Source organism: Pseudorca crassidens, chromosome 19 (genome assembly GCF_039906515.1).
Source record: "Pseudorca crassidens isolate mPseCra1 chromosome 19, mPseCra1.hap1, whole genome shotgun sequence".
Classification (NCBI taxonomy): Eukaryota; Metazoa; Chordata; class Mammalia; order Artiodactyla; family Delphinidae; genus Pseudorca; species Pseudorca crassidens.
In genome coordinates this window covers 46549680-46573237 of record NC_090314.1, presented here as the reverse complement: position 1 = coordinate 46573237, position 23558 = coordinate 46549680, and the positions used below count along the sequence as shown (strand labels likewise).

The following is a 23558-nucleotide window of genomic DNA, read 5'->3' as shown; positions in this document are numbered from 1 at the left end:
CGTGAACCGCGGCTGACACAGCCAGGACAGTGGCCGCCTCCTCCTCAGGCCTCTAGGCTTGCTTCTCAGGTCAGGCCAGTCTAGCCGGAGCCCCACAGGTTCATGGGCACCTCAAGGCTCTGGATCCACCCTGCAGTCGCTATGATCGTCCTTGGACGACACCTCCACCAGCTCCAGTAGTGGATAACTTCTCCCTTCCACCCAGACGGTTGCCAGCATGCTGGCATTTGGTTATACCAAGGTTTTCTCAGCCTCCAAGCATTTACATGTAGGGGATGGCAGGGAGTGAGATCTACTCAGCTCTGGGTGGGACTACAGAACTGTTTGTCGACTCAGCTTTTCACAGACATGACTTTAGCTAAGAGTCTGTAAATTAGCAGGATGGGTAACTCATCCTTATTTTCAGTTGAGGAAACTGAGGTGTAGTGACAAATCTCAAAGGCATCCTATTGCAAGAAGAAAACCAGAAATGGAGTGCAAGCCCCTCATTCTACTGTGAAGGAAACTGAGGCTCAGAGGTCACCATGTTTGATTCCTGGCTGTGCTACTTTGCTCTGGGGAAGAAGGTGTGTAAGGAGTTATCATTATCTGTGCCTGCATTTAGAGGCAGAGGTGGGACCAGAATCCTGGTTGCTCTAAAGACCCTTTCCAGAACTTTCTGTGCCACAGGTCCTGGAGTGGGGCGGGGGGCAATCAGTAATAATAGTAGTGGTCACCAGCTGCTTGCCAAGTGCCAGACAGGGCTCTAAGCACTTTAGAGCTATTAACTCATTACATCCTCAAATTCCCAGGAGGCAGGGGTATTTTGATCCCCATCAGCTCATTTATAAATGGGTGAAACGAAGGCTTAAAGGACTCTAGATACTTGCTAGAGGTCCCACAGCTGCTGCAGCAGGCAGCCCAGATTGGAACCAGGTCCCGCCCTCCCAGTGCTCCGATCTGGAGGCAGGTAAGTGGTGCAGCCCCACCAGCGCTGTATCTTAGAGTTCTTTGGGGCCTGAGGCCTGAGTAAACATTTGCAGGGAGCAGAGAGCCCTGGTTGAGAATGGGATGGGATGGGAGATCCTCTGGACTCAGGTAGGAGGGGGTTTGAATTCTAGCTCTTTCATTTGTGTGATCTTGGTGCAACTTGACCTCTGGGGTCCCCATTTTCTCATGTGAAAAATGGGAGAATGCGTAGGAGAAGTCTGGATTCTACTCCACACCAGGAGTCATTACACACAAGGACCTCAGTTTCCTCCTCTGTAAAATGGGGGGGAGTTATCTCTTGGCTGATGGCTGTGAAACTGTGTAAGTCATAACTTTGAGGGAGTAAAGGACCCTAACAGGGGCTGGGTTCTCGCCCTGTCAGTTTATAAAATTATTTTGTGTCATTTCAGAATTCAGTTGGTATGGGAAGGGCATGTAAAGGGCGCCTTCTCTCAGGGCCCTTTTGATCAGCAGCACTTCACGGGTCACTCCCCGCCCCCCATTTCGGGCTTCCTAGCGGTGGAGAGCCGCAAAGTCTTTTCTCAGGGAAAGCACACGGTTGGCCCCTTGGAACCCACGTGCTAACCCGGCGTGCACCGGCTGGCGGGCGACTCCAGGCCCGGACGCGACCATTCTCGGGGTAAGGGGGCGGAAGAGCTGGTGACGTCAAAGTCACAGCCTACCCTTCTTAAAGGCGCACGCTCGCAGCCGGTGTTCCTTTTTCTCTTAGGACACTCTTCGCCGCACGAAAGTTTTAAAAGCGAGGCAGCTGATGGGGTCTCGGGTGCGGGGCTGGCCCGGGACAGAACTGCGGCTCCTGAGAAGCGGGATCAGAGACGTCCAGGATTAACGCCCACCTGTCACTCGGGGAGGCAATGTGGTGCGGGGGAGGTACTTGTCCAGTTCTTAACTTTAAGCCTCCGTTTCGTCTTCTGTAAAACGGGGTTAATAATGATCTACTAGAAATTCTGAGACGTAGAAGAAATAGGTTTCGTGAGAGTAACCAACACAGAAATGTCGGTCTCCTTCTCCCCTACTCAATCCTACTCCTGTGCGAAGGAGGAATCCGAGACCCAGAGCGGTGTTGTAACTTGCCCAGGGTCACAGGGAGGTGGGACGAAGCTCAAGTTAAAACCGGTTGAACCCACGTCTCCCGGCTCCCGGGCCAGCCTTTCCTCTCTGTCCAGCCTGCCTGGCCCGGGTTACTTACTCGTCAACTTCACTACCCACACCCGCAGGGTACCCCTCAGTTTTGTCAAGTGGTTTTGCAGTTGCAGTCTCGATGGATTGTTGAATAGGGACGACCCTGTTTGATACGGTCGCCGTAAAGTTGTAAAACATCGGCAACGAGCCCGATGGGTTAATGTTTGCCAGCACTATTTCATCGCCCCCCATGGCCTTGGAAGAACTGATTCAAACCTCCGCCACCAAACAAATGAGGGAAATGGGGAGAGTGCTTTACCCACGTTCGTCTAGAAAGTTTGTGGGAGCAGCGCTCGGCCGGGACGCTGGTGGGGTGGTGTTGGCGACAATACGCTGTCAAGTACGGTGCTGCCGCCAGGTCAAGCGCGGCGTGGAGACTCGCGACCTTGGCGCGCGGGCCCGGCGGGGCACCCGCGGCGCAGGGCCGCGTTAGCGCGGGACCCAGAGGAGGCCGCGAGTGGGCGGGCAGGCCTCACTCCGGGCAGTCGGCTGGTCGGCCCGTGGGGGGGCGGGGCCTCGCGGCGCCGTCCAGGGGCGGGACGGGCTCGTCCAGTTTCCGAGTCGGCCTGGGTGCCTAGCGAGCGGGAGTGGAGCCGGTCCCGGCCGCGGAGCCGCTATGGGCCCGCCCGGCCCCGGGCGCCGCGCCGCGCAAGCACCGGCCTAGAGCCAGGTGGGCGGGGCTGGACCTGGGCTGAGGGTCCGGCGGGGGGCGGAGGCGGGAGTCGGGTCTCTGGGGGTCCTGGGTGCCTGAGCCGGGCCTGGATGGGGGCCGGGAGTCGCGGGCCGACCTAGTCGGCCCCACCGGGCGCCCTTTGCGCGCGGGGCCAGGACAGAGAGTGTCGCCGAGGGGCGAAGAGCGATCTTGTCTCCCCATGCCTGCTTCCCGCACTTTCGACCGGCTCCCCCGAGAAAGACATTTTGAGGGAGAGGGAGCAGAGAGATTATCCTTCCCATCCAGGCTTGGGGCTTGGCCCTCCGGCCTCGGGAGGACGGGCGCGGGGGAGGGCCGGGAACCCTTGCCTGCAGTCCCAGAGAGTGGACGGACCCTTCGCCGCCCTCAGGTTTGTTATCTTTCCCTCCCTGCCGGGCTCTACCTCTCCACGTCCGGTGACTCGAGGCTCGCATGCGCCCGCCTTGGGGCTGGGTGCTGGAGTGGGGGGCGTAGGGGGGCGGCTCAGGCGTTTTGATCTTTGGGTCCCCCAGGCCAACCCGGGCACCTGCACTGAAGAGGTGCACAGTAAGCCCGTGTGGTGAGGGTGAGGAATGGGGGTGGGTCATTACCGTTCATTAACTGATGGCTGACTCTCCCAGATTTCTTCCTAACTGCTCCCACGGTGACCTTGGTCAGGTCACCTCATCTCTGAGCCTCTTTCCCCTTTGAAAGGTGGAGTTGACAATAACTGCTATAAAAAGTGGTTATGCGAAACTCACAGTGAGTGAGTGGGGTGAGGGTCCAGCTAGTGCCCCCAAGAGCCTCTGCCTCCTTTCTCCCCCTCCCCCGACTCCGGTTCTGTGCTCCAGTTGACTGAGGTTTGCTTTTCAGAACCGGAGCTACAAAATGGCTGGCCAGGACCCTGGGGGCATCAGTCCCCTCCAGCAGATGGTGGCATCCGGCGCTGGGGCCGCGGCCACCTCTCTCTTCAGTAAGACCTGGGGTGGTGGGGTGGGGGCAGCTTGGGACTGGGGCAGACCAGAGGTTAGAAATGACTTGGCTCTGGAAGAGGGGTTCGGGGCAGGGTCCTGAAAGGAGCTTTCAGACCTGCCCTCCTCCCCCAGTGACCCCCCTGGACGTGGTGAAGGTACGCTTGCAGTCTCAGCGCCCCTCGGTGGCCAGTGGTGAGTGTCTGACCCTGAAGCCAGTAGGGAGTGGTGTCAGGGGTCCCCAGAGATGAGGTCCCTGGGGCAGGTGGGGAACATTTGTGACTTGAGGTAGTGCCTTGTGTTTTAGAGCTGATGTCTTCCTCCAGACTCTGGAGCCTCTCCTACGCCAAATGTGAGTGCCCCACGCCACGGGGGACCTGTAAGTGTCCTGGGGAGGGATGTCCCAGTCTCCCCGGGGCACACGGGGGCCTCACAGCCACGGACTAGTACGCGTTTCTAGATCATATTAGCTAGCTCTCTGTCCTACACAAGAACGTCCACCCAGGGACCCCAGGCTCTGCTGGCCCTCCAGGGATGGGAGCTCACCACCTCCCTGTGAGGTTCCAGGGCTCTGTCATGCTAATGCGCCTCACCTTCCCCAGTGCCCTCCTCTCTCCAATCCACAGGGAAATGCCTCCTGTACTGCAGTGGTGTCCTAGAGCCTCTGTACCTGTGCCCAAATGGTGCCCGCTGTGCCATCTGGTTTCAGGACCCCAGTCGCTTCACTGGCACCGTGGTGAGGAGCAGCTGTACCCTTAGCTGGGTCTGTTGGCATTCCTGAGGGATTCAGATTGGTCAGGCAGCAGACCCAGGAAAGAACGGGTAGCGCAAAGCACATAGGGGTGGCCAGTTCAGTTTGGGAAGGGTTTTCCTGAGGAGGTGGGGCCATCACAAGATTTTGAAGGGTGAATAGGAGTCTGTTTGGAGCCAAATAGGGAATTCCACGTGTAGAGGCCTGAGGGGCTACTGGGTAGGAGCGAGGGCATCAGGCTAGGGCCCAGCCTGGGCCAGCCCCACCACAAGCCTTGTTCATGTTCATCCTCCCTCCTCCTGGGCTGGTGTCTGCTTGGCCAGGATGCCTTTGTGAAGATTGTGAGACATGAGGGCACGAGGACCCTGTGGAGCGGCCTCCCAGCCACCCTGTGAGTACCCCAGTTCTGTGTATTGCTTTCCCCTGATACCCCACTGACCCCTTACTCCCCTGTTGGCTGGCTGGGTGGGGCAGGGGAAGCTTGGGAGGTTTGGGAACTTTGGGGAGTCTTGCCTAACTTGTTCACACCCCTAGGGTGATGACTGTGCCGGCCACTGCCGTCTACTTCACCGCCTACGACCAACTCAAGGCCTTCCTGTGTGGTCGAGCCCTGACCTCTGATCTCTACGCACCCATGGTGGCTGGCGCACTGGCCCGCTGTGAGCACAGCCCTGGGCTTTCCACCTTCCTTTGACCCCACCTGTGCTGGAGCCCAGTCTGGACTCCCAGCTCCAACCTCTGCCAGCCTAGGGGTGGGGGGGACGTTCAAGGCCCCCAGACTCTGGGCAGGCTGCCCCTGGGACCTGTAAACTGACCCCTCCTCACTGGTCCCCGCAGTGGGCACTGTGACTGTGATCAGTCCCCTGGAGCTGGTGCGGACAAAGCTGCAGGCTCAGCATCTGTCATACCGGGAGCTGGGCACCTGCGTCCGAGCAGCTGTGGCTCAAGGCGGCTGGCGCTCACTGTGGCTGGGCTGGGGTCCTACTGCCCTTCGGGATGTGCCCTTCTCAGGTAGGCACCAGGAGTGCAGGGATTGGGGTAAGGGAGCCCAGGAGGTCTACAGCCAAGTCCCAGCTTTGCTACTACTGACCTTGAAGTCACGTAAACTCTCGGAGCCGGGAACGCCTCATCTGTGAAGTGGTCCCAGCGGGCGGGATGTTCAGCAAGGTTTTCACAAGATACTTCTTGCAGGGCCTGTTACGGGAACTGGCACGTGGCAGGCAGGCTTCGTAGCTGGGAGGGAGTGGTCGTGATATAAGTCTGTGAAAGGTGGGAGGATCGTGGCCTGTCCCACTGCCCTTCCCATCTCTAACGAGTGAACCCCTGTGCCCCCAAGCTCTGTACTGGTTCAACTATGAGTTGGTGAAGAGCTGGCTGCGTGGCCTCAGGCCGAAGGACCAGACCTCTGTGGGCATCAGCTTTGTGGCTGGCGGCATCTCAGGGACGGTGAGTTGACCAGGCTGGGAGCGTGGCCAGTAGAGGTGTCCTTGGGGTGACCTGAGGGCCGTTGCAGATGCTCCGGAAAAGAGTCCTTGCTTGCCTGTCAAGGAGTGCGCTCCCCCTGCCCTCCTGAAGCTCTAGCTGGGGCTGGCAGACCCTAGCTGCGTGCAGGGGATGGGGGTCCTGGGAACGGAGACCAGCCCTCTCCCCACCCCACCAGGTGGCGGCCATCCTGACTCTACCCTTCGATGTGGTGAAGACTCAGCGCCAGGTCGCGCTAGGAGCGGTGGAGGCTGTGAGAGGTGAGGGGCCCCGGCTGTGCGGGGCAGGGCAGGCGGGGCCCCAGCGGGGTCTTACAGGGCCTCGCCTTGGTTTGCAGTAACACCCCCGCACGCGGACTCCACTTGGCTACTGCTGCGGAGAATCCGGGCCGAGTCGGGCACCAGGGGCCTCTTTGCAGGTGAGCGGCTGTGTGTGTCCACTCCCTGGTGGAGGTGGGGCTCCTGGGGGCCCGACCTCTGACCCCAGCCTCCCCCTCCCACCGCAGGCTTCCTCCCGAGGATCATCAAGGCCGCCCCGTCGTGTGCCATCATGATCAGCACTTACGAGTTCGGTAAAAGCTTCTTCCAGAGGCTCAACCAGGAACAGTTTCTGGGCCCTTGAAAGGAACAAGGGGACAAGGACCCGACCTCTTCCCGTGGTGGGAGTGGGGCGGGAGGAGACTGAGCCAAGTGCCTTTTCCTCAGCACTGCGGGGAGGGGCCTCCTTTCTCTTTCCTCCCCGCTCTGAGCCCCAGGGGTAGGCGGCTGCCCCTCTGGGCCCACGCCGACCCCTCCTCTCTCAGACCACTTTCTTCCTGCTGCTCCCCATTCCCCAGCCCCAGGAATCATCACGCCCTCCCCTCAAATTCAAGACCAAATTTGCTAACTTCTCCCCCCCTTCTTTTCCCTGTGGGTTTGCTGTAGCTGGGCCTGCCCCCAGGAGCCGCGAAACCTTGCGCCCGGCATAGTTTGCACCCACCCTTGTTAACTCCTTGAGTCTAAAGATGATAAACTTCTTTCCACTGCCTCTGATTGTGGGGGTCTCTGGGGCGGGTGGGAAGCAGGATTTGGTGAGTGATTTGCACAGAAGAGGGCTGGAAGGGACCTTGATGTTGGCTTTGGCTGCCCAGGTGGCACCCACATAGAGGACCCCTCCCACAGTGTAGTGAGAGCAGGTGGGGATAAGGACCCTGAGTTGAGGGGGTGGTGAGACCTCTCCCCAAGGGTACACTTAAGCGACAACCCAGGAGGGAGGGTGGCTTCACTGCCAGGCTTTGGCCTAATGGAAGGGTCTGGATCTCTAGGCCGAAGCTGTATTGCTCAGGATGATGGAAGGGAAACGGGGCCCTGCCAGGCCTTGCCTTCTCCATCCTGCCACCCAGGATGTCCAGCATCTTCTTTGCCTGGGGTAAATGAGTTACCAAAGAGTATCAAGTTGAAGAGTCCTTACATGTTTTTGTCCTTCCCTGGGCTGACCGAATATTTAGGACACTTGATACAGAAGCTCCTCACTTCTTGAATTATTCTGACCAGTCTGCTCCCAGGGGGCACACCTGATTTTATCTGGTCTAGCATCACCTTGGTTACGGGCCCAGCACTAGCGCCGCCGCATCCTGCCAACCTCAGAACAGGGCCCCTGTCCCAGTCCCCCCACAGACAAGGCTGCTCGCAGTCCTCTGGTTTTTATTTGCCTGCTACCCTCATAGCTGCCCCCCGGCCCCCCCCCCCCAGCCTGGGGGCTGAGGAAGGAGTGACTCGGGGGCATACACAGGGACAGACAGGAGAGGCAAGGGAGGCGGCAGTGCCAGTCTGGGCCACCAGCTCCTGAGGAGGGCGGGGAGATGAGCGAAGGAGAGTCCGGTAGGGAGCTAGCCAGGCAGCAGGGTCGCCAGAAGAATAAGCTTCCTGAGGGCTCCCTGTGGCCCCGGTGCCCCTGCCTCTTGGCCCAAGCTGCCTCCCTTGGCAGCTCCTGCCTCCACGGGCAAGAAGCTGAACCGGGCTAGAAGCAAAGGGTGTCTCCCGAGAGACGCCTGGCTGAGTGGGCAGCATTCCCTGGAGGGTGGCCTGGATTGGGGGGCTGTGAGGAAAGGCGGCAGGGGGACCGGCACCGCCCACGCCGCTCCTCAGCTGGGGCTCAGTGCCGGGCTGCCCTCGGGACTGTCGCTCACCAGGCACTCGTTGGATTTGAAGCTCGCCAGGGACTTGCAGCTGGGGATGGAAGCCAGGGAGCCGCAGAGGCCCAGCATGGAGGGCGTGGGGTCCTTCCCTGGGGAGAGAGGGCGGGTGAGGCGGGGCCAACTGGTCTGTGTGTGCGAGTTGCGTGTGTGAGTTGGGTGTGCACAGGTGCAGGCGGTGAAGGGACAGCCCTCAGGTCACCCATCTGGAGACCTTCCTCATTTCTGGAGCGCTTGCCTTTTTCAGTTAAACCCTGGTAAGCACCTGCCCGTTTCCATGCACAGAGCTTGGGACACTGTATTGTAATCGTCAGTTTATGTCTCTGTCTCCCCCCGAGGGTTCATCCTCTCTCTTTGTCCATTTATTAAACACACGGTGAGCACTTGTTCCGTTCCAAGCACGGGGAATACAGAGAACGGACGAGACAGTCCCTGCCCTCACGGAGCTCACAGTCTGGTGGGGAGACAGACACACGGACAATCACAAACACAGTGTGGCGGGGTTTCACGTCCATAGCCTGCCTTGTGTCAAAGAAGATCTAGGGTCATCCAGTACAGTGTGGTTTTTAGAAAGAAAGGACAGGTAGTCCAGGCACCGGGAAGACTAGGGTGGGAAACCAGGGTGAAGCCAGAGGGGCGGGCAACACAAAATGCATGCGTTGGAGTCCTGGGCCTTCCTTGAAGGGAGCCACTAACTTGGCTCTGAGCTTCCTGGCAGCCAAAGAGAAGGGGGAAACAGCGATCAGGCGACTGGTTCACAGAGTGCACGAGTTAAGAGCAAGTTAGTTAGGCGAAGAACTCCCTGAGGATTTCGGGGCTCTTGAGGACGTCATGATGCCAGAAGCCATGGAGCCCTCACCATGTGCCAACACTGGTGATCATTTAAACAACATCCCCGTTTTACAGATGAGAAGGACTCAGCAAGGGGGAATCAGTAACCAAGCTCGCACAGCCAGAGGAGGCGCAGCTGGGATTTGCCTGACGCCCCAAACCAAGCTCTCAGTTGCTGTGCTAGGTTCTTGGGAAGAGTTGAATGAATGAGGGAAGTGGCCAGGGCCTGACTACAAGCCCCAAGGCCTGGCCTCAGCCCTTCCGGGATGGGTGCTGGATTGGGGGGCTCACCAATGGGGCCCCAGGGCTCCTCGTCCCGCTTGCCCTCTCCCAGGCGCTGGGAGTCCGAGCTCAGACTGGCTTCAGCCGACAGCGGCTCCGTGCTCATGAAACTGTGTCTGTAGCAAAGCAGAGAGCTGGTGTGCGGGCAGAGGCCCACGGCCCCAGTGCCCCTCTTCCCTAGTAGAGGAGGGAGTGGCACTAAGGCCGAGCCAAGCCTGCCTGGGGCTTACCTCCGGTAGAGCTTAGGGTTGTTGGCGCCCTCGGCCCCATTGAGTGTTCCCAGTGACGGCCATTGGTTGACCAGGCGTGTGGTGACGTCCTTGGAACCCTGGGCCAGGGGAGCATGGTCACCGGGGATCAGACCTGTCCTGGGATGGGGAGGGGGGGTCAGGCCTGGCTGGAAGAGGGAGCAGAAGTGGGGAAGAGGGGCTCAGCAGGAGGGGAGGGGAGGGGTTAGGGTTGAAACCTGGGTAGCAGAAATGGGTAGGAATGCTGAGGGTCAGTGGGGCAGATCCTGGGAGCCAGTGGAGGGTACTGGGGGGCCACGGCGGTGACAGGAATTAGTGCACTCGTGCTGGGGGTTAGGGGAATAATGAGATGTTGCGGGGTCAGCCAGGGTGGTGGACGGGTGGGTGCAGAATAGTGTGGGAATCATGAAGGGTCAGGGGTGCCACAGTCATGCTGGGAGGTCACAGGGTGATGAAAACGTTTCAAGGGGAACGGTTAGAGGGATGGGTAGGGGTGAGGTCAGGGGTCACGGTGGGTGACGATGGTCAGTGGACCTACGCTGCAGAGCAGAGGAGTGGTGAACAGAGGGAATAATGCAGTCATGTTGAAGGTCGTTGAGTCACGTTAATTAGAGGTCCTTAACTGTAATCTTGGGGTCCTAGGAGTACTGTTCAATGGCCATTCTAGCTTATGTCGGGTAGTTGAGGGTGAAGTGGGGAGCCGGTTGGTGGGGGGCCTTATGTCGAGCCTGATGTTAGGTCGCGGTGGCGGGGAGGGGGCTGGATCTCCGGGTGGCAGTGACGGACTCGGGGGTTTGATGCTGGTGCTTGGTATAAGGAAAGGTGGCGTTAGACTCAATGGGGGCGATGGCGGGGGTTCCCTGGGGTGATGTGGTCGGGGTGGCCGAGGACCGGGGTCAGGGCCGCGGCGGCACTCACAGCTGCTCCTGCAGCTCCAGGATCACTCCTTCCAGCTCCCGCTTCTCCCGCTGGTTCTGCGCCGCCGCCTCCTCCAGCTGCAGCTGCAGCCGCCGGTTCTCCGCCTCCAGGTCCTTCAGCTGCGACTCGCGCAGACGCACCAGCTCCTCCAGGTAGCCCTGCGGGGGCGCCGGCTCAGCCCCGGCGACGAGAGGAGGGGGTCCCAGCGGCCGCCCGCCTTCTGCCGGGCTCTAAGCGGCCCCCCGCCCCGCCCCCGCCGCGCACCGCGCACCTTCTGCGCGTAGACAATGCGAAACTTCTGTTCCATCTTGTGCCACTTGCTGTACCAGCTGTCCTCGTCGGTGACGAGAGGAAGGTACGGGTGCTCGGGCGAGTTGTCCTCGCTCGTGCTGCTCTCGGCGCTGTGCCGCTCCTCCTCGTCGGTCAGGTAGTCGTAGCTTGGAAGGAGGGCGCAGTGGGCACCCCCTTGGGCAGGGGGACCAGGATGCCGCCCAGCCCGCCCGTCTCCCGCAATCCCCGCCCCTCAGGGCCGTCGTCTGTCCGCACCCAGCAACCCCCGCCGCAATCGGGCTGCTCACCTCTGGGTGAACTTTAGGTAGGGCGTGTAATCGATGACTACGGGGGTCTTCCCGTCCAGCACTTCGCCCTTTAGGCAGAAGCTGGGGGCAGAGCAGCCACAGGGTTGGGGGCGGGTATGAGGGGATGGGAGTGCGGACCTTCGCAGAGAAACAACCTCAACTCCCCACCATGGCCACGGCCACCCAGGCCCCACCTGAAGTCTATGGCGCTCAGTCCGATCAGCATCCCGGTGAGGACCGTGGCTTCCTCCCGCAGCATGATGGCTCCCGAGTCATAGAAACGTCTGCGGGGAGGGGTGAGGGACTGCCGGTGTAGCATCCTCCCAGGGAGCCCCGCCCCTCAGAGCGTCTCTTGTTGGCTTATTACCAGCCTTTCCTAGAGGGAGGAGGTATCTTCTTCCCGCTCACCCCTCAGCTGTGGATCTTTTCACCCCCTCAGACTGGGGCCCACTGGGGATAGCACTGTGTTTCCCACCTATTAGAACGTGTGTGCCCTGAGACTAGACCTCCGTCCTCAGAACTCCCCCTTCCCCACCAAGCACTGGGTCACCCAGATCCTTAGAAATCAGGAAACAAGTCCTGAAACAGTGCTCGGCGTACAGTAGATGCTCAAAAATATGTTGACGTGAACTCGGAAACGTGAGGACAGGCTAGAGACACAATGCAGTCAAAAGCCCGCAGTGCAGGGACTGAAGCGCTGACTGCTGGGGCTCTGGAGGCCGTGCGTAGCAAGTACAGACTGCTGCTACTGTTTGGGGAGCAGGTAGGGCTCTGTGTTGTAGGCCAGGGAAGGCCAACAAGTAAAACGATACACAGTTGAGGCTTGGCCAGAGCTGTGTCTGAGAGCAGAGCTGTGCATGAGATCAGTGCTGGGGGTCATGGGAGATGATGAATTTGACTTGGAAGAGGTGGTGGTGGTGCTAAAGGTGTGTTCTGGGACTGCAGGCCCAGCTGACTGGTGGACAGTCTGGGAGATGGAAACTAGCAGTGCATACTGGGAATTGTAGTCCAGGTACTGAAGGTTACAGCAGGAACTTAAGGATCAAGTGTGTTTAGGCAATGAATGTACACACTGGGACTTGTGGTCCACACTGACTGAGGAGGTCTGACCTGGTGGTCCGGGTGTCCCGTAGCGCTGTGGTGATGTATTCCGACATGCGCTTCTCCATCAGTGCCACCCGGATCCACGCCCGGCCCTGGAAAGCACGCTCACCTTTACTTGCTGCCCCGAAGGGACTCAAGTGTGCACCACTGGCTCTGGATCTCCTGTGGCCCTTCTCCCCAGTGCCCGTGGGCAGGGGCCAGGACCAAGGAACAGGCAGCCCTCCCGTATCCAGAGCAGGGAGCAGCTGCCCTGGCCCTGCTCGCTGCAGGCCACCTACCTTGGCTCGGGCAGTGCTGATGTTCTCCATGTTCTCAATGCTGCTTACGCAGTTGTTGGGCACTTTGCTGCAGGCCAGGCGGATGTAGTCCCAGAAGCCCCGCTGCCCGTCTGAGCTGAACCAGCTCACCGGACCTGCTGGGGCACAGGCTGAGCCAGGGCAGGGAGGGGGCTCAGCAAGACCAGGGAACTCGGAGAGGGTCCATGTAATGGGGCACACACATGCATAAGTATAAGCAGCCATGCACGCGCGGAGTGCCTGTCCCAAACGCACGTGCACACACATGCATGTACGTACAGGGCACATAGCTGCACACCCATGGCTGGGGCTTGTGGACACCCACTGTCTTGTGCCCAGAAGATCCCCTCCCCTCTTCCCAGCTCTGTGCATGAGCTTCTGCGCATGGTCCAGGATTGGGGCCGGGGTGAATGATGGAGTTCAGAAAGCCACAGAGTAGATCAGAGGGGGATGGGTAGCTGGAAGCCAAAGGCTGGGAGTTGGGAGGGCTGGGCAGTGGGGGGACAGGAACCTGGGCCCACCTTTGAAGCGGTGGCTGAGGATCTGCTCTAAGATGGCTGCAAAATTCACGAACTCCTCCGATGAGTCATCGATGGGCTCTGCCGTGTACTTCTCCAGCAGCGTTTTCACAGAGAACCTGGGTGAGGGGGAGGGAGAAGGGGCAGCAGGGTGTCAGGTGAGAAGACAAGGTGATGGGGGTAGAAGGAAGGCAGAGAAGAGGGCACCAAGAGCACGGACGTGGTGGGGAAGCAGAGGGAAAGAGGGCGGGAGACAGGTGAGACTATAGTGACCCATAGAGGGGCTGTGACATGGGAGAGTAGGGTGGCAGGTGGGAGACTGATTGACAAAGTGGGTGACAGGAGAGGTGAGAGGCAGAGAAAGGAAGCTTCAGGAACAAGGTATGAGAGGGGATGAAACAATCAGTAGAAAGATGAGGCACCTGGAACCAGTGGGCTAGCCCAGAGCCCCTTCCTCCTTGCCCACCCTTTGGAGTTGCATTCTCTCTGTCAGAGAAGGGGAGGGGTCGGATAGGAGTTAGGAGCTGTTTTGTGCCCCGTCCTCGAGCTGCCTTCTGCTATTGCTGGAACAGTCTCAAGTCCCTTCTGGGGTGGAGTGCGGGTCACCTGTACCAGGGCATGTGAGTTAGCACCAAGCACATGGAGCGTAGGCATGCATGGGTGGCCAGGTGGGCTTCCAGCACACGGATGCCCCCCTTCCCCCTTCTCCTTCCTAGCTTGGCCACCCACACACCAGCTGCCCAGAACCAGGCGGTGCAGAACTGGGCCGGGGGAGGTGCAGGGTGTGGGTCTGACACACTCAGTGGGTGGGAGGGGGCATTGGCAGCAGATCTCTGGAAGGGGGCTTGGGGGCCCGGACACCTGGCTTCTCAGAGAGGAAGGAAGCCAAGGGAAGCCAATGGGGCTGAGAGGCTGGAGCACAGCAGCCCCCGTCCCTCCCTCCAATCCTGCCCGGAGCCTCAGCTCCCTCTGCAGTCCCTATGCCTGCAATCTCCACCGGCCATCACTGCAGTGGGCTGGGACAGGGAGGAAGACATGGCTCCCAACATCCCATCATGGCCCCCTATGGGTGGCATAGCAGGGGTGAGGTATCCAGGGACATGGGGGCTGCTTGGAACTGTCCTTTTTACCCTAAGCTCATCAAGCCCTGTGATGTGCCCAGCACTATACTCTGCGTGTGTTATCCCATCCATCCTTACAACAGCCCTGGGTCCTCAGCTGTCACTGTCAGCTCCATCTGACAGATAAGGTAACTGAGGGTCCAAGAGATTGACTGATCTGTTCAAAGTCACACAGCTTGTGAGAAGTCAACAGGTATGTCTGACTCCAAAGGCCTTGCTCTTTCTGCTATATCTGTGGCCTCCTGGTGGATGTCAGGATCACCGAGGCCCCGACCAACCCCTGCCTCCTCTGCCCTCTGTGCTCCAGCCCTCAAGCCTTGGCCCCTGAGGCTCTCAGGGCAATAGCACAACCAAGCCCATGGACCTTCCTCCCTTCCCTATGGGCTTAGAGTTAGTTGGTCTGGCCTGAAATCAGAGCCAGGTCAGTGCTGGAGTTGCACTAGGGAGAGGCAGCCTGGATGGACCCAAATCTTGTGTCCGTGTGATACCTGGTGACCTTGGACAGTCATTTAATCTCTCCAAGGCCCATTTTCCCCAGGTGCAAACAAGAACAATGGTACCTGCCTCATCAAATTCTGGTTCAGATCCCAGGAAGGACTGAGAGAAGGTGAGCACAGGCCATGGGGTAGGGGTGGTGAGGAGCTGGGCCATTAATGGGAGAGCCAGAAGGAGCCTGTGTTTAGGGCATTCATCTGGGCTTCATCGTGCAGCCCCGCCCCCGTGATCTCTTCTGGTCATTTGGGTCAGACCTCAGTGGGGGCCTGCGGCTGGTTTCAGCATGGCAGCCATCTGCCGTCTGTCCTCAGGGGTGCTGCAGCTGGTCATTGCCCCCCCAGGAGCCCCATGCTGTGTCCCCTGCTCAGAGGTGCAAGGCTGCTGCAGGTTACCATGGAGACAGGGCGGCCAGGGCCCAGGGGAGCCCTCGGCCTGCTAAAGGGAACTGTTCTGGGAGCTGGAGGCGAACCACGTGACGATGAAGAGGCGGCAGGGGCCCGAGGGGTTCCTGAGCCTTTGTCATGCTCCCAATCTTCCCCAAAACTCTATCCCTCACATCCCAGCTCTAAGCGCACTTCCAATCCACCAGAAGCTCTGCTTCTGCAGCCTAGGCCAAGGGGAGTTCCCCCCTTTCCCACACACTCGACAGGCCCAGCTGTCCTGGCAGGCAAGAGAAGGAAGAGGAACCTAGGAGATCAAGCGAGGGGAGAGGGACTGGAAAGATGGCATCGGGACGGGGCGATTTTCGTGTGCCAGGCACAGGGCTCGGCACACTCCTTGGTGTGGCTATTACATCTACAATGGGGATGATGAGGCACCCAGGGCCCAGAGTGGTTAGGAGTCTTCCTCAAGGTTGTACAGCTCATAACTGATAAAGTAAGAGCTTGAATCTAGGACCATCTGTGTTTTACACCACACGCTGGCAGGGTGTGGGGGGTGAGCGTGGAGGCAGGGGTCCGCGTTTGGGCTGAGCCATTGCTGCACTCATTCCTTCTATAACATGCCAGGCATTTTTACAGAGGTCAGATGTGCACAGCACCGTGCTAGGCACTAGGGATATAATGGTGTGAGACAGATGCAGTACGGTTGGGTGTGTGCCCAGGAACCTGGAAGGAGCTGTAGGATACGGAAGCCAGGGCATCAGGTGGGCACTGATTCCTGGGGGAAGGGGCAGGACCAAGGCCAGTGTGCAGGCACGTGGGACTGGCAAGGGAAGACAGCTGAGCCCTGCACTGGGGGCACCCTGCCCTCAGAGGCGGCGTGGGGGAGAGGGGAGGTGGAGAAGGAAGCTGGCAGGGGCATCCTAGGCGGGGAGATGAGTGCAGGTGGGGGCTGAGAGAATGGCCACTCCTGGCTTCACGGCAGGGCAGCGGGGGTGAATCACTGCAGGGCTGGGAAGTGGGAAGCTTCACTTCCTGGCCCCAGGAAAGTGGGCAGGTCTTCCCAACACTGCGACAGCCCCACCCTCAGGAACCAATGGCTCTGCCCTCCCAATCTCCTCCCCTTGAACCCAGGAGACCCAGACTTCTGCGGTCAGGCCCTCAGTCCTTCCCAAGGCAGTGGCAGTGCCGTGCCTTCACTGGACGCATTCAGGGACTTTGCCTACATGCCCAGTTGACCCGGCCATAGGCTGCAGCTGCCCAGAGATGGAGGAGGGCACCATCCCTGATCCAGGATTTGAGCACTGGAAAATCTCCCAGAAAAGCCCCACCCCAGAGAGGCCAGGCTGACAGGAGTGGGAATGAGGGTACGCTTGGAGGGCGTTCATCCCCCTATCCCATCAGTTCTCCTCTGCCCACCCAGCTCCCGCCCCCAGCAAGGGAGCCAGCCATCCCCACCCCTCCCCCTCACACACAATGTCACTTCCTGGTTCTCACAGGAAGCTGCAGTGCCAATTAAACACCCCTCACCCCCAGGCCCCAGGCTGGGCATAGGCCTGGCTTGACCTAGAAGGGTAGGGACCAGACCTCCAAACCCCCTCCAGGCCTGGGCCTGAGGATAGCGGACGCGCCCCTCCTAACCCTGTGCTCCCTCCCTTTTCTCCGCGGCTGCTGTGCATCCTCCCGCGGGCACGCTCAGTCCAGGTCTCCGCAGCCCGCCCCGCCGCCTCTTCCTGACCACCCCACCCCCGCCCGCCAGCGGTGCCCACCTGCACACGGTGATCAAGTTCCTACGCTCCACAGACACATTGCGGGAAGACGCTTTCTTGGAGGACAACCCCAGAGCCATGGTGGTCTGGACAAAGCTCGCTTCCATCCAGATGTGTAGCCACTGCTGCCGCCTCTAGCTGCCCCCGCCACCCGCCCGCAGCCCCGGCCCCCCCGCCGGATCACGGCTGGGCCCTCTGCCCGCCGGGGCCCCTCGACCCCTCCAGGGCCATCCTCCAGCCGCTGCGCCTCTGGCCGGGCCCCCTGGCTCCCTCCCCCGGCGGCGATTCCGGAGCAAAACAAGGCAGGGGAGGGAGCTCTCCGAGGTGCTGAGCCGGGGCCCGTCACCCCTCTTCCCTAGCCGCCCGCCCCCCTTGGCAGGTGACGTCAGGGTCCTCGTGCCCCGCCCCCGGAAGGCCGGGGACCAATCCGCAGAGGACGCAGGATTTTGGGGGGAGGGGAAAGGGCCGGGGCCGCAGGGAGGGCGGAGAGGGTCCCAGGGAGAGGCAGCGATTGGAAGGAAGAAAGGGGGCTTCTGGCTTGTTCTCCACCCCCATGCTCAGAGCCCGGGACCCACGCCTAGCTTCTCTGAGCTCCGACGCCTCTACTCCCTTGTTTCTGACTTGTGATCAGTGGTGTCTATCTCAGATTTCTCATTTCTCCTCACCTCCTGTACCCTCATCCCGGCCCCGCCCCCCCAATCCATTCAGTCTCGGCATTCCCAGCGAGGCCAGGCCATGTGTGCGTCCAGAGAGCGCAGGTGGCCCTACGCTGCCGAGCCGGGAGACCAAGGAGCAGTCGGAGACTGCACATCTGTCTGTCTGCGCCCTGGCTTGACTTGTCTGCACCAGCCGGCGGAGTCCACAGATACTAGAGTGGGGGAGGGGAAACCAGAATAAGCCGTAGGAGCCCAGCGCCTGGGACCACTCGGGATGATGAGTGAAGAGTAGACTGGCAGCTAAGGGCCTGGGCTCTGTGGAGGTTTCCAGCAGTAGAGCTGATGCCCACAGTGGTGCCAAGGTAACTGCTGCTTCTCAGAGTCCTACCTCCTCACACCACCCCAGAGGCAGCTGACATGAGGGCTTAACCCCTTGGCTGCCAGAATTGCTGCAGGGTACCATCAACCCTCTCTGCAAGGCCAGAAAAGCTGGTTGCATCTTTTTTTTTTTTAATTTTTTTTTTTTTTTTAAGTATAGTCGATTTACAGTGCTGGTCGCATCTCTTAGGGAAAGGTGGGGAAATGGAGGCATAGTCCGGCTTCTCTGCCACCCTTTGCTCCCTCACAGCACTGCTCCCACCTGCTCCATCCCTCTGTTTAGCCTGTTCTCTTTCAACCACTGAAATCCCCAGCTCCCACAGAAAGCTTTCCTGTGTCAATTACAAGGGGTCCACCCATATTCTCCATCTGTCCTCAAGAATGTCCATTCACCAACTCTGCCCACTCACTGGGTTTACTCTGCTCGCTAGTGGCAGACCAATGTCACCACATTGATTCAGATGTGCACCCACATCTGAATATGACCAGCAGGCAGGGACCCTCCATTAGCACAAACAGAGGAGCAGGAGATGAAAGACCTGTAGAAATTTCCAACCTTGGTTTGCCTCCCTGGGGGCTGGGAAGAAGGTCCTGACTCCCAGCACAGATCTCCTGCTCACTCAGCGTCAGCCTCAATTCTTGGCTTTTGGCACCTCAGACTTAGTCTTTTCAGTCCCTTCTCTCTGACTTTTCCCTCTTGCTTCACCTCTAAGAAGCCCCTCTTATTGTCCTCCTGCTTCCAGACCCATTGCCAGGGGGTGATTGTGATGTTCGTTCTTTTGTTTTTTGGGTTGTTTTTTTTTTTTGCGGTACGCGGGTCTCTCACCGTTGTGGTCTTTCCCGTTGCGGAGCACAGGCTCCGGACGCGCAGGCTCAGCGGCCATGGCTCACGGGCCCAGCCGCTCCGCGGCATGTGGGATCTTCCCGGACCGGGGCACGAACCCGCGTCCCCTGCATCGGCAGGCGGACTCTCAACCACTGCGCCACCAGGGAAGCCCCGTTCTTTTGTTTTTCAATTGCAAGATATACCGGATGCACAAAAGAGCACCTGAAACACATATGTGCAGCTTGAAGAATATTTACAAAGCAAACCACCTATGTCATAACCTCAATGATCAAGAAATAGGACATTATCAACACCCCAGGACCTGCCGTATGCTTCTCCCAGATCTCATCTTCATCCATCCCCGCAAGAGATAACCACTATCCAGACTTTTGCGATAATCATTTTCTTGCTTTTCTTTATAGTTTTACCACCTACACATCCATCAATAAAAAATATAGTTTAGGGCTTCCCTGGTGGCACAGTGGTTGAGAGTCCACCTGCCGATGCAGGGGACGCGGGTTCGTGCCCCGGTCCGGGAAGATCCCACATGCCGCGGAGCGGCTGGGCCCGTGAGTCATGGCCGCTGAGCCTGCACGTCCGGAGCCCGTGCTCCGCGGCGGGAGAGGCCACAACGGTGAGAGGCCCACGTACCGCAAAAAAAAAAAAAAAAAAAAAAAAAAAAAAAAATATATATATATATATATATATATAGTTTAATGGTGTTTAAACGTTGTAGAAATGGAGTCATACTATATGAATTCAGTTGCAATTTGCTTCTTTCAATATCATGTTAGGGAGATTCATTTGGGCAGTATACTATTCCAATGTATGTCTCTATCACAATTTATCTATTCTACCACTGAGGGTATTTTGTGCACCAGATAGGTCCTAGTTAGAAAAATAGAAACCACACGATGTATTTGAAATAGAGGGGATTTGGTTATACAGGAGTGGGAAGACCAAAAGAGCAAAAAGAGAAAGAGAACATGGAGACAACATGGAAGTAGTGAAACTCGTAACTAAAGAAAGTAGCAAGGGCTAAGGGAACTCAAGGGAAGAGGTGGGAGCCCACGGGTGGGGCTCAGACTCGGCCAGAGCCACCAGTGGGCTGCCGCTGGAGCCATCTACAAAGCTGGTTCTCAGAATGCAGAAAAGAGCTGAAGGCTGGAGCCAACTGCCAAAGACAGGGTGACCCTAAACAAAACCCCCAAAGAGAATATCGGCCCTTCTCCTTTCCCTGCCTTCCATCTCCCTCTAGTGCTTTCTATTAGTAGAACCTGACAGAAAGCCAGTTAGTAGTGGAGTCTGGGAAACAAGTTGGTAGAGTCCTCCCGACCCCTCAGCATCGGAGAGCAGAGAGACATGAAGAATGGATTTGGAGCAAAAAGCAAGAAATAAGTAACTGGCACAGGAAAAGGGGGGACCTTTTGCTGCTCAGCATCTACACACATCTTTTCTATACATATCTGAACAATAACAACTTCCTGCCTTTGCCTATTAAGGTGCAGTTGTCTTTGGTACAAGTGAAGGTGCTGTAGCGCCCTCCCCTGCAACGTTGAGTTGCAAAGTCTCTGCAGTAACAGTATCCACCTCTGGGTGATGTTAATACCTTTCTGAGTTCGGCCACATTTCCTCTAGAGGAACCTAAAGACTAAATAATAAAGCTCACTACCAACAACAATCCTTCTATAAGATAATAAGGCAAAGGAAGGAAGGGGGAAATAATACTGTACAGAGTATATGATACAAAGCAAGCGAGCAAGCAAGCAAATACCCATAGCATCTACGATTCTTATTTTTATTTTATTTTATTTTACTTTTAAATTTATTTATTTAATTTATTTTTTTTGGCTGTGTTGCGTCTTCGTTGCTGCTCGTGGGCTTTAGTTGCAGCGAGCAGGGACTACTCTTCGTTGCGGTGCGCGGGCTTCTCATTTTGGTGGCTTGTCTTATTGCAGAGCACAGGCTCTAGGCGCACGGGCTTCAGTAGTTGTGGCATGTGGGCTCAGTAGTTGTGGCTCGTGGGCTCTAGAGCGCAGGCTCAGTAGTCATGGCGCACGGGCTTAGTGGCTCCGCGGCATGTGGGATCTTCCCGGACCAGGGCTCGAACCCGTGTCCCCTGCATTGGCAGGCGGATTCTTAACCACTGCGCCACCAGGGAAGCCCCTACGATTCTTATTTTTGTAACTGGTCAAAGTTGACATTTATAATCTCCTCTTCCAACACTCATTTCATTTTCACTTTGCCCTTAGCCAGCACCCCAGTTGGCTGTTGTTGTTTTTTAGACCATGTCAGGTGACCACTTCATTCTTGAAGAATCTAAATCCTCAGAATTGGATTGCTACCCGTTTAGTGGAGCCACTGTTGTCTCTAGTGAACGGATTCCTCCCTTGGGGTAGCAGATGCTGTCAGTATCCCTCCCACATTCTCTAAGCGCTTGGGTACACTGAACGAACTTCCAACCGCCAGAAAAACTGCAACTCTACCTGAAGGCTCTCTCTGGCCACTGGAGCCTGCACTACTCAAACGCTGGGCACTCCCATCCTCAGCAAACCTCAGGCAATAACTGATGAGGAATGGTGGAAAAATACCCCAGTCCTCTCAGCCATCAGGTGGGATAGTCCTGAGGCTCACATTATCACTGGCTCCCTGAGTCCCCAGCAGGACTAAGTTCCAGTTGTCCACACTCTTAATGGGGTTGATAGCACAGCCTTTATTAGCCTCCTTCCCTTCTCTGTGTCACCTTCCCATTCACTTGCAGGTAGTTCCTAGCATCATTTTTCAGATATCGGGAATTCCCTGGCAGTCCAGTGGTTAGGACTCCGAGCTTCCATTGCAGGGGGCATGGGTTCCATCCTGGTTGGGGAACGAAGATCCCACAAGCAGCGTGGCGTGGCCAAACAAACAAACTAAACCCCCCCAAAAAACAAACAAAAACCCCCCTCAAACATCAAATCCTCAACTGAGGTTTTATTCCTAGGGGGACTACCCCTCCCCTCCAAAAACCCAGTGGGTATCTGGAGTGGTCCTAGGAAGCAGATCCCCCAAATGGGATCCTGGAATTGGATGACTCACCATCCAAATGGCAACGAGGATTCCATTGCTGGGGTAAGTGCGGGTGCTGATACCCAGAGCACCAGCAAGACTACTAAAACTTTTACCCTGGTGAATCCAGGGCTGCGCTGCCTGTGTGTATCTCTAGTATTTGTGATATGGGAGGGAAATGGGAATTATAAAGGTTGTGGAGTTGGTCAGTTGTTGGCAAATGCCTTCAAATTGCTAAAAGGAAAACATGACAAACTCACATCAGCTGTCAACTCAGGGTACAGTGTAAAACCCAGAATCCTTTAGGGCAGCCCTCAAGGAAGCGCTTATCTGCAGCCTGTGTAGGGCTGACCGGGCTGAAAATCAATCCCATAATGCTGTAAGAATAGCAAGATTATTTATTTAAAGCCCCACCAAGTCAGGGCCCTGATAAGGAAGGAGTAGGACACTGAGACCTGGTATGAAAACATCTGTTCTGGAATCCCCATATTCTCCTGAACCCATTGGGCAAGGAGAAGTGGCCACTCCCCCTTGATAGAAGAGAGCAGTTTCTCCTTGCCTGGATAACGTGCAAAGTCCTCACCTGAGGCAGATGCCTCACAAGATGATACTTGCTCTCTTCAAGATCTGACCCTGATCCCACTCCATGATTCTAGACCATGGACAAGTCTCATTCTGGAACAAGTGGGGAAGTACTATCCCAGCTATAGGAAGAAAGGGATTGTTCACCAAAAATGCTGCAGCATCTGGCTAATGTAGCAGCAGAACCTGGGAGAACATGCTTGAGAACAGATCTTGAGGGTGCCGGACTGGGGTCAGGGAGTAGAATATAAGGCTGGATAGCGGAGAGTCTATATTGATCTGGGATACTCTACCATGACTAAGGATTTAACATTTTAAAGCTTTAGCAAGGACATCTGAAACCAGTTGCAATATGCTACTGAGATAGAGCTTCAAAGTTTGGAGGAAACCGTATGTTACAGCAAATGAGGTGGAGATGCTAGAATTTCCGTGGCTGAGTGCTGGGGAAGGGTCAAAAGGCTCAGGGAGATGAGCTCACCAGAATGAAATTATTATTGTATAAGACCTATTATTGGGCTTCCCTGGTGGCGCAGTGGTTGAGAATCTGCCTGCTAATGCAGGGGACACGGGTTCGAGCCCTGGTCTGGGAAGATCCCACATGCCGCGGAGCAACTGGGCCCGTGAGCCACAACTACTGAGCCTGCGCATCTGGAGCCTGTGCTCCGCAACGGGAGAGGCCATGACAGTGAGAGGCCCGCGCACCGCGATGAAGAGGGGCCCCTGCTCGCCACAACTAGAGAAAGCCGTTGTGCAGAAGCGAAGACCCAACACAGACAAAAATTAAATAAATTAAAAAACATTTTTTTTAAAAAAGACCTATTATTATTGTATAAGACCAGAGGATGCTCCAGCTTCCTGTGTTCCTCCTGAGGACCCAGAGACACTCACTTAAATAGTGATAAGAAATGGGCTAGTTGTCGGAGAGGCACCGGCATCATTTGCAGTTCAGTAGGGGTTAGTCTCTGCAGGCCGAAGTTGACGGTAGTGGACATATCTATGGAACTGGGCTTTGTAGAGTCAGTGGGTATGACACGAACCCAGAACAGAGGCCAGGTGATGCCACTTAGTCATCAGAGTTAAAGTGGACGTAATTACCATAATGGGCAGAAAAACCAAAGTGGCAAGCTGGGATCTATTGTGATAGCCAATGGTCTTCAACATGGAAGACCATGGTCTTCCTAGGTAGGTGGACAGCCAATGAGAGTATTTCTTGACTTATATAACCAAAAACCAGCAAGAGTGTGAGTAGAAGGCTGATGTCGGCCACTGCAACGGAAAATCATGATTCATCACCCAATTTCCAGACCCCAAC

At 57.1% G+C, this 23558-nt stretch overlaps 2 protein-coding genes across 16 annotated transcripts; one reads left to right on the top strand and one right to left on the bottom strand.

Annotated features, from left to right (window-relative positions):
• The first annotated feature begins 1670 nt into the window (after positions 1 to 1670).
• Positions 1671 to 7072, top strand: SLC25A39 (solute carrier family 25 member 39). 9 transcript variants are annotated; one of them, XM_067715710.1, is made up of 13 exons: positions 2687 to 2842; positions 3131 to 3233; positions 3716 to 3815; positions 3949 to 4008; positions 4106 to 4165; positions 4416 to 4549; positions 4888 to 4955; positions 5099 to 5223; positions 5402 to 5575; positions 5901 to 6010; positions 6225 to 6306; positions 6384 to 6464; positions 6552 to 7072. In XM_067715710.1, the coding sequence occupies exons 3-13, from the start codon at positions 3731 to 3733 to the stop codon at positions 6665 to 6667; spliced, it is 1095 nt and encodes a 364-aa protein (XP_067571811.1). In that variant the 5' UTR covers positions 2687 to 2842; positions 3131 to 3233; positions 3716 to 3730; the 3' UTR covers positions 6668 to 7072. The 9 variants fall into 9 exon arrangements, with proteins under 9 accessions (XP_067571813.1, XP_067571811.1, XP_067571812.1 ...); XM_067715712.1 differs by lacking the exons at positions 2687 to 2842; positions 3131 to 3233 and adding an exon at positions 1671 to 1860; XM_067715711.1 differs by lacking the exon at positions 3131 to 3233 and having other exon boundaries at positions 2711 to 2842.
• A 639-nt stretch (positions 7073 to 7711) lies between these two features.
• On the bottom strand, positions 7712 to 17120 carry RUNDC3A (RUN domain containing 3A). Of its 7 annotated transcripts, none has more exons than XM_067715698.1 (11): positions 16760 to 17120; positions 12998 to 13113; positions 12459 to 12595; positions 12187 to 12272; positions 11271 to 11360; positions 11077 to 11157; positions 10770 to 10935; positions 10499 to 10656; positions 9563 to 9700; positions 9342 to 9466; positions 7712 to 8311 (listed from the first exon to the last, which is right to left on the bottom strand). In XM_067715698.1, exons 1-11 carry the CDS (start codon positions 16864 to 16866, stop codon positions 8169 to 8171), a joined length of 1347 nt encoding a protein of 448 aa, XP_067571799.1. In that variant the 5' UTR covers positions 16867 to 17120; the 3' UTR covers positions 7712 to 8168. The 7 variants fall into 7 exon arrangements, with proteins under 7 accessions (XP_067571799.1, XP_067571798.1, XP_067571800.1 ...); XM_067715697.1 differs by having other exon boundaries at positions 12459 to 12607; positions 16760 to 17119; XM_067715699.1 differs by having other exon boundaries at positions 12459 to 12592; positions 16760 to 17119.
• Between the last annotated feature and the right edge of the window lie 6438 nt (positions 17121 to 23558).